Source organism: Hyperoodon ampullatus (genome assembly GCF_949752795.1).
Source record: "Hyperoodon ampullatus genome assembly, chromosome: 19".
Lineage (NCBI taxonomy): Eukaryota > Metazoa > Chordata > Mammalia > Artiodactyla > Ziphiidae > Hyperoodon > Hyperoodon ampullatus.
In genome coordinates this window covers 45864023-45880746 of record NC_136932.1, presented here as the reverse complement: position 1 = coordinate 45880746, position 16724 = coordinate 45864023, and the positions used below count along the sequence as shown (strand labels likewise).

Here is a 16724-nt window from a genome sequence, read left to right as displayed (position 1 = left end):
AACTCCCAGAGGGCAAGGGCTATGTCATAATCATCTTTGACCAGTGATTTGGGCACAAAGAGAGTGTGTATCCAACAAACACTAGTAATAATTAGCATTCATTTAGCATTTACTAAGTATCAGGTACCATTCTAAACAGTTTACATGTATTACCACATTTAACCCTCACAACAACCCTATGAAGTAAGTACAACTATTATCTTTGCTTTATATATGAGGAAACAGGTAAAGACACAAGGGTAAGCTTATTCAAAGATACACAAAGTTGCAGAAGATTTGAACCCATGTTTGCTGATTATGATTCATATTGTTATTATTTTTCCCTTCAGCAAGTATTTAATCAGCAATTACTCTATGCCAACAACTGTGCTAAATAAATAAACACTGGTAAGCAAACCCTGGTCCTCAGCAGGCTACTCTGAACCACAAGTCCATTCTTGAATCCTTTACCCTCCAAACATCAGAACCAACTTACAAATTCACTAAGTTAAATCCACTCTCCTCACAACATTGTAAATCAACTATACTTCAAATAAATAAATAAATAAACAAATAAATAAATAAATCCACTCTACTTTTCCTTTTTAACATTTTCTCATATAGTATTCCTTTAAAGTTGTTAGCACTCTATCAAGAACCAAAACAAATGACAAACCAAAAAAAAAAAAAAACCCCTTTGTGCTCTATTGTTAAGTGGCTATAAAAATATCACAAAAGTGACTTCAGCTAAGGAATGGGTGGCAAGATCACAAAGGCTCTGAAGAAACAAAGATTCTGTTTGCAAGCAAATATTCTCAGTGAAAAAAGAGAGGGAGGTAAAAACACCAAAATTTTGTTTTTATACAGACTGCTTTAAAAAGGTTCCGCCGAGGGGCCTCCCTGGTGGCGCAGTGGTTAAGAATCCGCCTGCCAATGCAGGGGACACAGGTTCGAGCCCTGGTCTGGGAAGATCCACATGCCACGGAGCAACTAAGCCCACGCGCCACAATTACTGAGCCTGCGGCTGTAGAGCCTGCGAGCCACAACTACTGAGCCCGCGTGCCACAACTACTGAAGCCCGTGCGCCTAGAGCCCGTGCTCCGCAACAAGAGAAGCCCCTGCAATGAGAAGCCCACGCACCGCAACGAAGAGTAGCCCCCGCTTGCCCCAACTGGAGAAAGACCACGACGAGCAGCAACGAAGACCCAACGCAGCCAAAATACATTAAGTAGTTAATTAATTTTTTTTTTTTTTTTTTTTTTTTTTGTGGTATGTGGGCCTCTCACTGTTGTGGCCTCTCCCGTTGCGGAGCACAGGCTCCGGACGCACAGGCCCAGCGGCCATGGCTCACGGGCCCAGCCGCTCCGCGGCATGTGGGATCTTCCCAGACCGGGGCACGAACCCGTTTCCCCTGCATCGGCAGGCGGACTCTCAACCACTGCGCCACCAGGGAAGCCCGTTAATTAATTTTTAAAAAAATAAAAACATAAAAAGGTTCCCCCGAGGCATGAGATGCTTTTTGCTTTTTTTTTTTTTTTTAAAGAAAAATGATTCATTTTATTAGAATAAAAATGAACTGGTAAACCTTATTCCTTTTATTTTAGCTCTTGCTATGTCAGGGATTCAGGGGAAGTCCTTACATCCCCACTTTAGACGGACTGCTCACACAACAAGGCAATCAAGGCACTGGCCATCCTCTTTCTTTCCCTCAGGGGAAGACTCTTCATTCTGTAACAGTAATCTACTACATAAAAGGAACCACAAATAGGAAAGAGAACAGAAGGAGAGGACAGGAAATTCTCATCACAGCTGAACAAACCTCTACCATTTTAACGTAATAAGGATAGCATTTATGGACTTGTTTGAACTGATGGAAATTTCCAATAGAGGGGAAAATGCATTAGCAAAATTAAAAATAAATGTCCAACTATTAAAAATAAGATGGTTAGGTTAGTTCTAACATTTTATACCTCTACTTCATCTTCCATGTGGTGGTGAAAGACAGAATAAATTTGTAGCCTGTAAATGACCTATGACAACAGTAACAAATGCTTTCTTTTTTAGACTATCCTCTAAATAAGAATAAAAAACTTACCTCTGTGTTATGGACAGAGATTTTATTGGGACAGCCAAGGAACTAAAACAAAAAGTTAAAAATAATATATCACTGTGTATTTCCAGGAAAGAAGTAAAACACGTTTTACCAGATGGAGAAGTTAAAGACAACTAAGGTGCATTTCCCTATTCCTATAAAATTATTCATTCTCCTTATCTGTGAACCTTCAAGGACCTAATACAGCTACTCTCTACCTTTGGTCAGATGAAAGACAAATCACTCACTAATTTCCAAAAGACCTCACCATTTCAAGCTCTGCATCCTCAGAGCCAGCAAAGCTGAAGCATCGTCTCTTTCTGTCCTTTTGAAAGGAGTTTCATCTCTTTCAAAAGCTGCGACTAGAAAGCCATTTTCCCTCTCTGTAAGTACACAGTTTAACTCTGTCCTCTGCTTTGTCCACCCTAAACAGCAAGAACAACAACAAAGCCTCAGGAGCGCTCCTTCAGCCCCTCAGAAACAAACCAGCCACCTCTTGGGCTCCTGCACAGCCGCTTCTGTCTTTCTTTGAGAGGCACTCCACCCTGGAGGTTCCACAGGCAGGGTAACAAAAAGTGGAGATGAAAAGTTGCTATATGCTATCTAACCTCCAAAATAGAGACAGGGCCTTGGGGCAACCAGAGACTCTTGCAACGATAAACTTTTTTTACAATTAAAAGATAACAAATTGTATTTGCACATCCCTCACTGTGCACCCCTCCCAGTTTGTCTCAAACTAGTTTCTTCAATTCATCATAAAGCACGTTAGTACCAACTGTGGTTACAAGGGAACAAACCTAAACGGGCTGTGTTCAGAAAGCATTTAACAGATTGGCCTTCCATTCTCTATTGCCTCCCTCTTGAGTAAGGAGCTACATACCATTTGTAAAAATGCCTGAGAGTATGGTATTTTTCCTACACAAGTCTGATGGTTAATCTGTCACATCACAGAAGAAACTGGTATTTCTGCACATGATCTGCTGTGCTGCTGAAGAAAACACATCTGTGCCTATTGAGGTTTTACAAACAATATGTTTCGCCTTGACAAAGAAACCAGTCGTTCCATTAATAACGGTAAGATCTAAAATCCAGTGATACTGTTGGTGATATAGCAACCTCGGCACAGTACTCACAATTTACAATTTTTATAAACGATCTCAATCACATACATGATGCTTGCAATAGTCCGTTGAAACCCATTACATCTTCCAGAGGTTCAGAAAGGTTAAGTGGGACCTGCCCAAGGTTACCTTTCAGCTTTAAACAGCGGTGGACGTGGGTTCGAAACTGCCGGACTCTAAGCCCCTAGCTCTTTTCCTTAGACCCCTCCCAGCTTTAAACGACCCCCCACCCTCTACCCAGAGCAGCCTATTACTCCGGGCGACCGGCTCTTCCCTGCCTGGACCAGAGCCGTCTTCTTCAGTCCCAGCAGGGCTTTCATCCTCCACGCACCCCCATCCCCCGAGACGATTCTCTGAAAGAAGCAGAAAGGGAGAGGCGACCGAAAGCTCCCGGGGGAAGGGACGATGACAAACGGAGGAGCGCGGGACACTGCCCCTGCGGCGGGCTCCTTCACTCTGCAGCGCGCACCCCGTTCCCTCCCCAAGCTGTCCAGCACTGACGCCGGGCCATCTGACCACCCCTGCCCCAAATCCCCGCATCATCATCTCAAACTGTCCCTCCCCCACGCCCCTTCGCCTCCGACAGGCAGAGCCCCCCCACCAAGTCGGAGTATCCCTCCAGCAGGTTACCCACTTCCCTCCCGTCGCCCACCCCGCTTCCACCACCACTCACTGTCGGTGACTGGGCCCGGCCCTCATGGCTGCTCCGTTGCCGCCCGCCGCCGCCACTGCTGCTCCACGCCCCGGCTCCTCAATCGCCGCCGCCACCGTCGCCGCCGCCGCCGCCGCCGCCGTGAAGACTCGCCGGCAGCCGCTCCTGCGCCTGCGCAGCCTGGAGCGCCGGGGCCCTCTCGGGCCTCCCGCGCCTGCGCAGCCCGCACCGGGGGTGTCTGCCTCAGTGCCTGATGCCCTGGACCCCCGGGTCTCGGATGGATATGGCTGCTGGCTTCGAGGACTTAAGCTTAGAGGCGGCTGCCCCGGGGTCTGAGGCTTCTGGAAGGTAGCGTAGGTTTCTAAACGCGGTGCCCATAGGGGCCGTAGACTTCATAGCACTTCCAGGATTCTGGATCCCACTTGCACTTAAAGGCCTGAATGCTCTGACGTGACTACTGATAAATTTAGGTTTCTTTCAAGAATACGATCACATCTAGAATGCACTGAGGGGTAATTGTGCAAGAGTCAACTTTGACAACCCTGAATACACTACTGGCCAGTAGGTGCTCAGAAGCCCTGGGGACCTTGTCAAGAAGGTGACTGCACCTAGAATGCACTGTTCAGTCTGTTTATCAAGCACTTACTGTTTATGGGACGAAAACGCTCTAGGCATCTCGTATGTGCCATCGAGGGACTTGCAGGTTAATAGTCCCCTACTTTACAACTCTCGCTGTGGAGCCTGGCTCTTTTGCAAATTGGTAAACAAAAACCAGGCCTTTAGCCCAAGGAGGCCCAGCTATCACCCCTAGACCCCTACCTAGACTGCTGCCTTAGCATAACCCAACAAGAAACTAGGCTCAATTCAGTCCCAGGAATTCAACAATACAAACTTTTTTGTGTCGGGGGTGGGGGGGGCAGCGTCTGTTGTCTTGTGGGATCTTAACCAGGGATGGAACCCTGGCCCTAGGTAGTGAAAGCATGGAGTCCTAACCACTGGACCACCAGGGAATTCACCTCAACAATGCAAACTTGAAAGCTGCGGGCGATGCACTGCAGTCAAAGGGAAGAGGAGGTACAGGACAAAACTCTCCTTATCACCGTGACTCTTCCAGCCTACCTCCAGCCCAATCTCCTGTCTACAATTCAGAGTCTGGAGGGATAGAGACCAAGATATAATGTAAGTCCAGAGAGACAGAGAGAGAGAGAGAGAAAGAGAAGAAGTTCCATTCTTTTGTGAAGGGTCTTAAGTTCGCTTTACTTCTAGGGAAAGCAAAAGCTACTGTTGGATGCCTGGATCTGCTATGAATATTTGAACTCCTCATCTAATATTAAGGGTCTTCCTCATTTTGGAAAAAAGCAAAAATAGGCCCTAGAGTAAAGGTTGAAAGGGCTGTAAATGGAGTGTCACAGACATGCTGGAGGTAATAGAGCCTGCTCACATTCTTCTGGAAAAGGAGGCAGGAAGATATATACAAATGCATATAATGGAATTCTCAGGTCCCTAAGAAACTAAGGGTTACTCCCTGCAGCACCTAGGAAACTAAGAATTCTTTTTTCTCCTCAGATGCTTGTGACTTTTACATACATAGGCTTTTACATATATACATATGTTGCTGTAGAGAAAGTGTATAAATTGACATAATCCTGTCCCTAGAAAAGCAAATCTACTCAAAGGTTCAGGCTTCATGTATGAATAGCCTCCCAGCTAGGGAGTTCCATCTGGACATACATAGAGTAAACTACAACAGCTGACAGAACAGGGTGGTGGGCAGTAAACAGGACATCCTGTAGGTGGGGCCCTCCAGAGGCTAGCTCCAGGCTTAGAAGGGTTGTCATTACTTGCAAAAGTATTATCCTTTGGAACGAGAGCACATTTGGTACCACAGGGGAATGGCAGAACCAGAAAGGAGCAAGAATTAATATCGACACTACGTTCTGATGAATGGATGACTAAAAAGAAGGCCATAGCTGCCCCTGAAGCTTCTGGGAACTGTGACTTCCTAACCCCACCACCACACGCAGCCCCTGAGAAGGCCTGCTGGAATCTATGTGATGACAGCATATTTTCTTATATTTGAACCATAATAGTCTCCTGAGCTATTTCCCTATTTGAATATCTTACCAAGGGCAAAATTGTGATTTTTTTTTTCCTGCCAAGCATTCACTCACTATATCCAATGATACTCATTCAGAGAGTCACCCCTACTCCAATTTCAGACCATGTGGATGAGCAAATAGCCTAGACCCCAAGTTAATCAACACATAACATTCCCTAAGTTACAATGACTGTTTCATGGATGGGCATGTAACCCAGTCAGAGCCAAAAATGCACAAGGAGTTCCTTCTGGGAAGATCTGTTGCTCTTTCCCACAAAAACTGTATGTAAGAAGATATAATATCTGGAACTGCTTCACATGTTGACACCACCAAGGGACCGCCGATCCAAAGAAAGATGTAATTTATTCAGTCACTGAACAATGTGCCAGACACTATGTGCCCACTATGTGCCAGACACTGCTCTAGATGCAGGAGACACAGTAGTGACATACATATAAAATATATATATTATTTGTCCTCTCACAACTTACAGTCTAGTAGAGGACATATAATAATAATAGCAGGGACTTCTATGGTGGCGCAGTGGTTAAGAATCCGCCTGCCAATGCAGGGGACACGGGTTCGAGCCCTGGTCCAGGAAGATCCCACATGCCGTGGAGTAACTAAACTCATGTGCCACAACTACTGAGCCCGCGTGCCACAACTACTGAAGCCCGTGCACCTAGAGCCCGTGCTCTGCAACAAGAATCCCGCAATGAGAAGACCACGCACTGCAAGGAAGAATAGACCCTGCTCACCGCAACTAGAGAAAGCCTGCGTGCAACAGCGAAGACCCAACACAGCCAAAAATAAATAAAATAAATAAATTTAAAAAAAAGAAAAGAATCTGCCTGCCAATGCAGGGGACATGGGTTCGAGCCCTGGTCCAGGAAGATCCCACATGCCGTGGAGTAACTAAGCCTGTGCGCCACAACTACTGAGCCTATGCTCTATAGTCCGTGAGCCACAACTACTGAGCCTGCGTGCCACAACTACTGAAGCCCGCGCGCCTAGAGCCCGTGCTCCGCAACAGGAGAAACCACTGCAATGAGAAGCCCACGCACCGCAACAAAGAGCGGCCCCCATTCGCCGCAACTAGAGAAAGCCCGCGCACAGCAACGAAGACCCAAGGCAGCCAAAAAATAAATAAATTAAATAAATAAATTTATTTTTTAAAAAAGAAAAAGGATAATTCATGGAACAATGTTTCTGAGGGGGTAAAACAGCCTTAAGATAGGAACATTTATTAAGAGCCTACATTGTTCTAAACCCTAGATTCAAATGAACATATGATATTAGATGAATGTTTATTATCATCTGCATTTTACAGATGAGGAAACTGACACGTGGAGAGTTTAAATAACTTGTCCAAACTCACACAGCTAATAAGTGGCAAGCTGAGATATGAACCCAGGTAGTCAGATTCATTTGATTAGTCTCTCCTAACCTCACAAAATACAAAATTCCCCCCACAATATGCTTTGAGAGAAAATCTCTGGGAAAGAAGAGAATTAACAAGACACTTTGACTCATTTCCCCTAAGTTTTTGTGTCATCCCTGGGATTCTTTCACTGCTATCTGTTACCACCACTGTAGTACTTAATATGTGTTCTTTGGGTGATGCATTTATGCAATTAAGCTCTTCAACTACTGTTTAACCTGAACTTTCCCTTCACCTAAATTGCAGTTGAAATGGTATTTCACCTAACTGTCCATGAAGGAAGATTTGTATTTTTCTGATTGTTGGCTGTCTCATATTTAGTAGCATCTTTTTCTTTGGACACCCATATGCCCAAAGAACATCCAGAATATCATGTTCCAAAAAGGTTGTTTCTTCTACTAACAGAGCAGGCAGCCTGAAAGCTGGAACCTGACACCATTTGCAAACCATCAGTGCATCTGGCTGCCCAAGGCTCTGTCAACCCATGTCACTAAGAGCTTCTCTGCACGCTCAGCATCCACTCCGACAACAGCAGCCTGGCCAGTTGGTTCTTACCATCCTCCAACAATTCTCCCCTCTCTGTCCTATATCATCCATTTCTTCCTCTCTACTAGGTCTCTACCATGAGCAAACAAAAACCTCCCATCGTAAAAAAAAGAAAAAGGAAACCCTCTCTTAACTCCATCCCTCTCTCCTCATCTTGTGTTACCATTCTCTTTTGCGCTGCTCCTCTGGGAAGAGTTGTACATATATTCTGGCCGCCCTCAGTTTCTTTCCCCTCATTCTCTCTTAAGCCCACTCCATTTAGGCTTTCACCCAGACCATCCTACTGAAACTATTCCTGTCAGGTCACAGGTCACTTAGGTATCTCTCTCTCTCTCTCTCATACACACATACACACACACACACGCACACACACACGCACGGCCCCCAGGATACAAGTCCCGTGCTGGAGATTTCTGTCCGCTTTGTTCATTGCTGTATCCTCAGCACCTCCAAACCCGCGACATTTATCCCTCAATTCCAAAAGTCTGGCCGAGGCTTCAAAGGATGAAGAGAGGGCTTAAGGCCACAGATCGGCCAAGGTATATCAGGTTCCTCAGGCCGCTAAGGCAGTCCGGGAGATCCTAGGTGACTAAGCCGCTTCTTCTCCCTTTGCAGACCCTCTGGTTTTTCTCCAGAAAGGAATGGCCTCAGAGAGGAGATAGTAGCCGAGTCTTACAGGAGGGAAATCCGGGTCTGCTGCTCATCGGGAACACCGACCCCTCCTTACAGGAGGCTCCCATAAAGTAAAGGTACAGACTGCCGGAGGCCGCTGCCGACGCTAGGCCAAGCCAGAGGGGCACTGGGAGGGGATCCTGCAAGCCTGAGGCTGGAAAGGACTAAAAAGACCCTCAGGGGGAGCAGTACACGGCCCCACGCGCCGGACCATCCCTCCTTCGTTGCGCGAGTTTCTCCCGCTTAGTGAGTGAGGTCAGGCGCTAAGAGAACGATTTTGCCGCTTGGCCTCGTGGGAGATGTAGTCTTTCGTGAGGCAGGGCTAGAAGGGCCTTCTACAAAACTTTGGCAGGAGAAGAAGAAAACACGATACGTATGGGAATCCAAAACGATCTTCAAGCTCACACAAACTCTAAATACACTTTTTCCCCGTTCCTTAGCCTCGGGCAGTCTCCAGAGCCGGTCCAACCCCAGCCAACCTCCAATGTCCCATGTTCCTCCGCTCTGTTTGGGCCGATCTAGCTCTCTCCCGCTCGCTCGCCTCTCCGCAGCACTGTCCAATCATAGGTGCGTTCCTGGGAGTTCCCGGAGTGCCTTGCGGTTGCGATGGCTACCCATGGCAGGCGAGGGACTGTGCTCCTTCGAACCGTGTTAGGAGTTTGGCCGCCGGGTCCCGACGCCGCGAGGGAATGGGTGACCCGGATCCCCTCGCTCTTGGGCAGTCAGCAGAGGTGCGTCTCCTGTGTCTCGGGCCCGGCCTTCTCTGGTCCCCGCCTGGCCTCGGCTTCTCGCCCTAATGGCCAGAACTCAGCCCTGGACTGCTTCCTCGGACTCTCTCAGCCAGACAGCTCGTTGAATGTTCGCGTCCCCGCCGTGTCCATGCACAGAGGTAAAGAGCCCAGATAGATTTGTCTGGGACTGTCACGGTTTTAGCACTGAAAGTCCCGTGTCGGGGAAATCCCTCAGTCTCTGGGGATATCGTCTTTGGCTCTGTATTACAGAAAACGATCTTGAGGCCCCGAGAGATAGAAGCGAGCAGTGAAGGATCTCATAGGAAAGAGATACTAGGTGCTAAGAGTTTTCGAGCCAGAGGGAACCGATCTGGTCACAACCATAGAGCAGGAGATTGAAGGGCCACAGGCATGGAAGAGTTGTGGCTCTCTGTCCTAACATGGGGAGCACACTTGACCCATCTACTTATCAAGACACTGAGTTACAGTTGGCCCTTGAACAACTCGGGGCAAAGGTGTTAGGGGTGCAGAACCCACGCAATCGAAAATCCTCATATAATTTATTGTGGGCCCTCCGTATATGCAGCTCCACCGTATCCACGATTCCCATCTGAGGATTCAACCAACTGCACATCGCATAGTACACATTTAGTGAAGAATAAAAAAACAAAAAAACCTGCGTATAAGTGGACCAGTACAGTTCAAACCCATGTTGCTCAAGGGTCAACTGTACACCTGGAAATAGCACCCTCTATCCTTCAAGTAGCATAGACTAAAGGCTGAACACAGAAACTGGTAATTACGATGCAGTGTCACAAGGAGCAATTACAGAAAGACTGAGAAAGCTTGCAGAGCCTTCATTGTACCCTTAGTAGGGTGAGATAGAGCTGGAGGGATTTCTGGCTTTATCTGGTATAGAGATACTTTCACACATGTACATACATTTACTGGGCACAACTACACAATACGATTCCACAAGGTTATTGAGTATTAAGTGCCAGGCATTGTGCTGAGTGGTTTTACACAATTGCCAACTGTCAGAAGAAGGTTATACAGTAAGTAGTTACCATCAATATCATTTCTGTTTTACATATGAGAAAACTAAGGGGATTAGAGAGGTTAGAGAACTTGATAAAGGCATATAAACAAAGTAATGGACAAACTGAATCTCAAAGCTAGGTCTCGGCTTCAACCTGATGCACTAATCTTGTGTCCATATTCCCTTTGTGGATGGGTAGGACCAAGTACCTGACAGGGGACCCAGGTTGTACTACCTCTCACTCCCCTCCATTCCCACACACAGATGAGCAGGATCTCCTCTTGGTCCATCGCCCGGACATGCCTGAGAACCCCCGAGTCCTACGAGTGGTCCTCCTGGGTGCCCCGAATGCAGGAAAGTCAACCCTCTCCAACCAGCTGCTGGGCCGAAAAGTATGCTGCATCCTTGACACCCCCCACGCTTTCATTTCTCACTTCTTACTGTGCCTTCGTGGATTGTTCTGGAGGGATCTGGGACCTCACTTGGGACTTTTGTTCCTGGCAGGTGTTCCCTGTCTCCCAGAAGGTGCATACGACTCGCAGCCAAGCTCTGGGGGTCATCACAGAGAAAGAGACCCAGGTGGTGGGTACTTGCGATGGATGTCCAGCAAACAGGACAGAGGTTGAAGCTAAGAGGGTCTCCCTTACTGTTAGACCTGAAGAAAATGATGCTTAGGCTCACTTCTCTGAGGGAAGGGGGCTCCTCTTCCTTTAGGCCTATGCAGTTCTCTCTCTACCTTCCCCCTTTGGCATCTAGTCAGAAAGGTCTCACTGCCTCTTTACTGCTTCCTAATCTTCCAAATATTCACAGTTGTTCTCTTTCTCCTGGATTCTGTCTAGAATTAAAGCAAGGCTGGAGGGTAAAAATTTGAAGTCAGCTTGGCCAAGAAGTGGGGGCAGGCTCCTGACATCAAGGGTGGGTGACCTTTCACTACCCAGCCATAATCTTTCCTCCTGGGGTCGGGGGGTCTGGGCATCTCTCTTTCCTGATTTTAGGTTCTACTTGACACACCTGGCCTCATCAGCCCTGCTAAACAGAAAAGGTAATAGCTGGGGAAACAGGGAGTTGTAGGGGGGAAAGGTGTTGAAGAGGGAGTGGGGAGATTCCATCATAGGGGCTGGAAAACCCCCTTATCACACCCCATCCCTCCTCAGGAGGGCATCACTCCCAAGACCCTTCCTGATCTATGTCTGTCTGTCCCTTAGGCACCATCTGGAGCTCTCTTTGTTGGAAGATCCCTGGAAGAGCATGGCATCTGCTGATCTGGGTTAGGCTCAGGATGGGAATCTGAAGCCCAGTTTACATGGTCATGGCCTCTCATTGCTGACAGTTTGGGGGGATGGGGGTTGGCCAGATCCCATACCCTGGAAGTTTTGGGGGTTGGAGGGAAAGAGTGGTCGTAACCTTGTCCTCTCTACACTGCCAACTCCCAGTTGTGGTTCTTGTGGATGTCTCGGACAAGTGGACTCGGAACCAGCTCAGTCCCCAGGTGCTCCAGTGCTTGACCCAGTTCTCCCAAGTCCCCAGCGTCCTTGTCATGAACAAGGTGAGCACCCCCTACCTGAGGAAGGGGTCTACTTCAAGGGCCCCGTCTCACTGACCACAGTCCTCTGCCCGTCCGCCACCCCCAGGTTGATTGCCTGAAGCAGAAGTCAGTTCTCCTGGAGCTTACAGCAGCCCTCACTGAAGGTGTGGTCGACGGCAAGAAGCTCAAAACGAGGCAGGCTGTCCGCTCACAGCCGGGCAACCATTGCTCCAGCCCAGCAGCTAAGGGCCCAAACACACTGTCCATGGGAGACCCTCAGCAGATTGGCTGGCCCCACTTCCAGGAGATCTTCATGTTGTCAGCCCTAAGCCAGGAGGATGTGAAAACACTAAAGGTCAGTTAGCCTTGACCATAGCCTGGCCCTTGGTTTCCACCATGTGAAGACAAGCCTCAGAGTTCCTCCTCCTGGAAGTGAGAGTGAGAGGAAAGTCCTGCTTGGGACTGAGATGCCTACCTACTCCCTCTGTGCCCATAGCAATACCTCCTGGCACAGGCCCGGCCAGGGCCCTGGGAGTTCCACAGTGGAGTCCTCACCAGCCAGACGCCTGAGGAGATCTGCGCCAACATGATCCGAGAGAAACTCCTGGAGTACCTGCCCCAGGAGGTGCCCTACAACGTGCAGCAGGTGCAGGCACAGTTCGGGGTCATGGGGCTCTCCATCAGGCACACACCCGGAGCAGACAGCTGGGTCCCAAAGAGGGCGTGGGTCGGGGCCTGCCTGACCAGTCATGATGTCTCCCTGTGCAGAAGACGGTAATGTGGGAGGAAGGGCCAAACGGGAAGCTGATGATTGAGCAGAAGCTTCTGGTGCCCAAAGAATCTCACATGGTAAGCAGGGCCAGGCTTGGAGGAGGGACCGATACTCTGTTAGGCAGGGGTTCTTCCCTGACTGCTTGGGAGCTCTGAGAGCAGGCTCACGTCCCTGTCTTTTACCCCACCCTCAGAGGATCCTGATCGGTCCAAAGGGGCACCTGATCTCCCAGATGGCACAGGAGGTGGGCCGCGACCTCATGAACATCTTCCTCTGTGAAGTTCAGCTCCGCCTGTCTGTGAAACTCCTGAAGTGACCACCCTCTGATATCTTTCCCAAGGCATCCCCGCCCAAGCTGCTGGCGGCAGCCACTGACCAGAACTGCCCCTACCTGGGGCCTGCAGGGCCTGGAGCCGGGCCTGGACAGTGACTGGCTGGCTGACCGCTGGTGGCTGTCCGAGTCTGCACAGCCCCTGCCCGGCCATGCCTCCTGCTGGAGGAAGGAATCTACCTTAGCCTGGTTCCCATGTAGTTCCTCTGCCTGGGCCTGTAGCTACTTAGGTCTTAGAAGCTGGCCCTTTGGTGTGGGAGCACTGCTGCCACCTGGCATTGGGCCCAGAGTTTCTTCCTGAGTTGTTAGCAGGGAGATCTTTCCCCTCTCCCCTCAGTTCGTACACCTTGCAGCTGTGTAAGGACCCACGTGTCCTGAGTGAGATAGTGCCTCCCACTGCTCCTCAAGTCCTTGATCCCTCCCACCACCCCCCTCTCCAATCTTGGATGCTAATAAAGTTAAAAGACAAGCAGCATTCTGGGTCTCATCTTTATTTCTTTAGAACAGGAAAGAGAAAACATACCCATTCCCTCCACCCCTACCCCGTTGTCTGAGCTGGAGTCTCCCTCCCTTCAGTAGGCTGCTCCAGGGTCCCGAGCAATCTTCTTGGCACGTTTTCTGGGTGCAGCAAGAGAACCGTTACCATTACTAAACTCAGTAATGGTAACGGTTTCCTCGCCACCCCCAAGTGCCCTGGCGGTCGGCAGGCTGTGATAGGCTGAGCAGTGAGCACGGTGGGCTTGCAGCCACCCCTGGCCTCCTCATCAGCCTCCAGAGCTGGGAGTACCCGGACTAGTACATCATCTATACTGTAGTGTCTCATCACAAACTTACAGTATATGATGATATCCCAGCCAGGGCCCTGCAGGAGGCACAGGGAGCATGGCTTGGAGACCACCGTGGCAGAGAGAGCCAGGCACTGGGGGCACAGCAGGACAGGTCAGGGATGGACACAGCTCCCCACTCTCTAGCTGGCATCTCCTTGGTTCTGTGGTCAAGGGCAGCCTGAAGGGGACTGATGCAAAGAGCCCTTCAGAGCTAGGGTCTGTTGAGATGTCCTTAGGGACCCAGTGCCCGAGTTTAACAAGCCAGAGATCACATAATGCAGCAGAAGATCTCCTCTGGTCATACCAACAAGCAGACCCAGAGGAGGACCACTTACCTGGGGCTGGAACTGCAGACTAAGGCCTTTGGAAGTAGAGAAACCCTGTCCCTCCTGCCTCTCCACGCAAGCTGCTCCCTTTTAATCCACCAGCTGGCCCCTCCCCTTGGGTGGGGCACTTTCCCGGGTTCTGGAAGGCCCTGCCTCTTAACCCTTTCCCTGCTAGACTCCTTGGACTGAAGGTCACTGGCCCTTCTCCATTAGGCCCTTTGTCACATACTCTTTTATGGACCTTGCTAAGCCTGCTGGGCCTGGGCCTGGGCCTGGCTGAAGAAAAAACAGCCTCACCCCAGCCATCCTGCAGGGCTTAATTGCTGGTCAGAGCCCTGGGGAGTTGGTGGTGGTTGTTTCCGGTGATGGGAATGTTTGAATCTCTATAAGGCAGGGAGGGTCCTGACAGCTGGATCTTGGGGCAAGCTCTGACCTAAATTTCAGACCCCCGGCCCCTGTCTATGTTTATGCTGAACCCAAGGAGGCCGGACCCTTTGCCCACCTCTGCCAGGGCAAGGTCCTCTAGGGGGAGGGGTCCTCTGCCGGAACATTTGAGGGTGGCTGGCTGAGTCCCAAGCTCACGTGGGAGCCAGCTTAGGAAAGGGTAGGGGCTGTTCGTCAGAGCTCAAGGCCCCCAGAGTGAGAGCCCGGCAGTATTAGGTTCTCTGCCTCTGGGAAAGGTGAGACTTGGAGTAGAGACTCCTCAAAGCAGGGCCACTGCTCCCTGGACCCCCGTTCTGGGGACACGTCTGCTTCTCTGGTCCCTCCCCTTCCCCTCTCCTAGACCATCTGGTGTGTTTGCTGGGAAGCAGTTACACCCGCCTCTGCAGGGGCAGATGAGGCCAGGATGGGGAGTGAGGGGAGAGACCCAAACTTCTTTCGGTTCCTTGGAGGTGTTTTACCTCCTGCTGTCACAGAGGCTTGGCACATGCTCTGACTCTGTTTGGCATGATCTTCCCTCCTCTCTTGTCTACTTAACTCTTATTCCCTCTTCAGATCTCTAAATGTCTCTTCTGCAGAGAAGTTTGTCCTGGCTAGTTAAATCCCCCTGTTATGGGCTCGTTTATTTGTGTGATTATTCATATTAAGCAAATAATCACGAGGGCCTGGTTTATTCACCAATGTATCTCTACCACAGAGTAGTGACTAAACAAGCGTTCACGTCGGATGACTGATGTCATGTGGGGGAGGGGAGAGACTTTGACCTGGGGAGGCAGACTGACAAAGCTGTGGCTCTCTCAGGCAAGTCATTTTCTTGGGCCATCCCTGTTCGCCTTTGTAAACAGGAGTAATAACAGTCCCCAGTTCGCAGAGCTGTGAGAGCTGGGTGATGAGCTGCTGGTAAAGCACTTAGCACAGTGCTAGTGCTGGCCCACAGAAGGGGTTAAACAAATTAATGCCTATCTCAACCGCCTCCCACAGGGGCTCGCTGTTGAAGGCCACAGGTGAGGCCTGTTGCTTCTTTTTAATTAGTTTATTTATTTTTGGCTGCATTGGGTCTTCGTTGCTGCGCGTGGGCTTTCTCTAGTGTGGCGAGCGGGGGCTACTCTTCGTTGCAGTGTGCGGGCTTCTCATCGCAGTGGCTTCTCTTGTTGCGGAGCCCGGGCTCTAGGCACACGGGTTCTAGAGCACAGGCTAAGCAGTTGTGACACACAGGCTTAGTTGCTCTGCGGCACGTGGGATCTTCCCGGACCAGGGTTTGAACCCGTGTCCCCTGCATTGGCAGGCGGATTCTTTTTTTTTTTTTTTTTTTTGCGGTATGCGGGCCTCTCACTGTTGTGGCCTCTCCCGTTGCGGAGCACCGGCTCCGGACGCGCAGGCTCAGTGGCCATGGCTCACCGGCCTAGCCCCTCCGCGGCATGTGGGATCTTCCCGGACCGGGGCACGAACCTGTATCCCCTGTATCGGCAGGCGGATTCTCAACCACTGCGCCACCAGGTAAGCCCAGCAGGCGGATTCTTAACCACTGCGCCACCAGGGTAGTCCCGAGACCTGTTGATGAACATCTGAAAATTCATAAAATACTCTTGAAAGCAGCTGGAGGCCATAGAGAAAGCCCAGGTTTAGAGGTAACAGGCCTGGAGTGACAGTCCCGACTCCATTGCATCCAGCTCTGTGCCTCTGGGCCAAGTGCTCTCTGCTTCAGTCTCCTCAAATGCAAAATGGGCGCTGTCCAACCTACCTCAAGCGGTGGTTACAAGGATTATGGGAGCACTCATGTCAAACACCCAGATCAGAGCCCAGCGTGCACGAACCAATGTCAGTTTCCTTCTCTCCTTTCCTGTTTCACTCTCTTGCTGTGTGACTGGGGGCAAATGCCACTGTTCTGAGCTTTGGTGATAATACGTATCTTACCAAGTTGTAAGAATTAAGTGAGAAATGTGGGTGAGAAGCCTTTATAGACCCAGGTGCTCCAACCCAGTGAGGAATTATCCTTGTCTACTCCTGCCTCCCTGCGACCCCCTTTCCTGTCCTGTGACCCCACAGATAGTCCAGGCTCCCTTCCCAGAGTAAAGCCTTCAGGCACTAGGGCCAAATTCATGCCACTCGCTGGCTAGGTTTCCACTTAGA

General features: G+C 49.8%; 1 protein-coding gene across 1 annotated transcript; it reads left to right on the top strand.

The window, feature by feature from the left end:
• Nucleotides 1-9208: 9208 nt before the first annotated feature.
• Nucleotides 9209-13468, top strand: ERAL1 (Era like 12S mitochondrial rRNA chaperone 1; the record flags this gene model as incomplete). The annotated part of the gene is made up of 10 exons (XM_079726099.1): nt 9209-9491; nt 10637-10764; nt 10877-10954; nt 11368-11414; nt 11578-11639; nt 11806-11918; nt 12004-12252; nt 12394-12543; nt 12666-12746; nt 12863-13468. The coding sequence occupies 10 exons, from the start codon at nt 9209-9211 to the stop codon at nt 12983-12985; spliced, it is 1314 nt and encodes a 437-aa protein (XP_079582225.1). The 3' UTR covers nt 12986-13468.
• Nucleotides 13469-16724: the final 3256 nt, after the last annotated feature.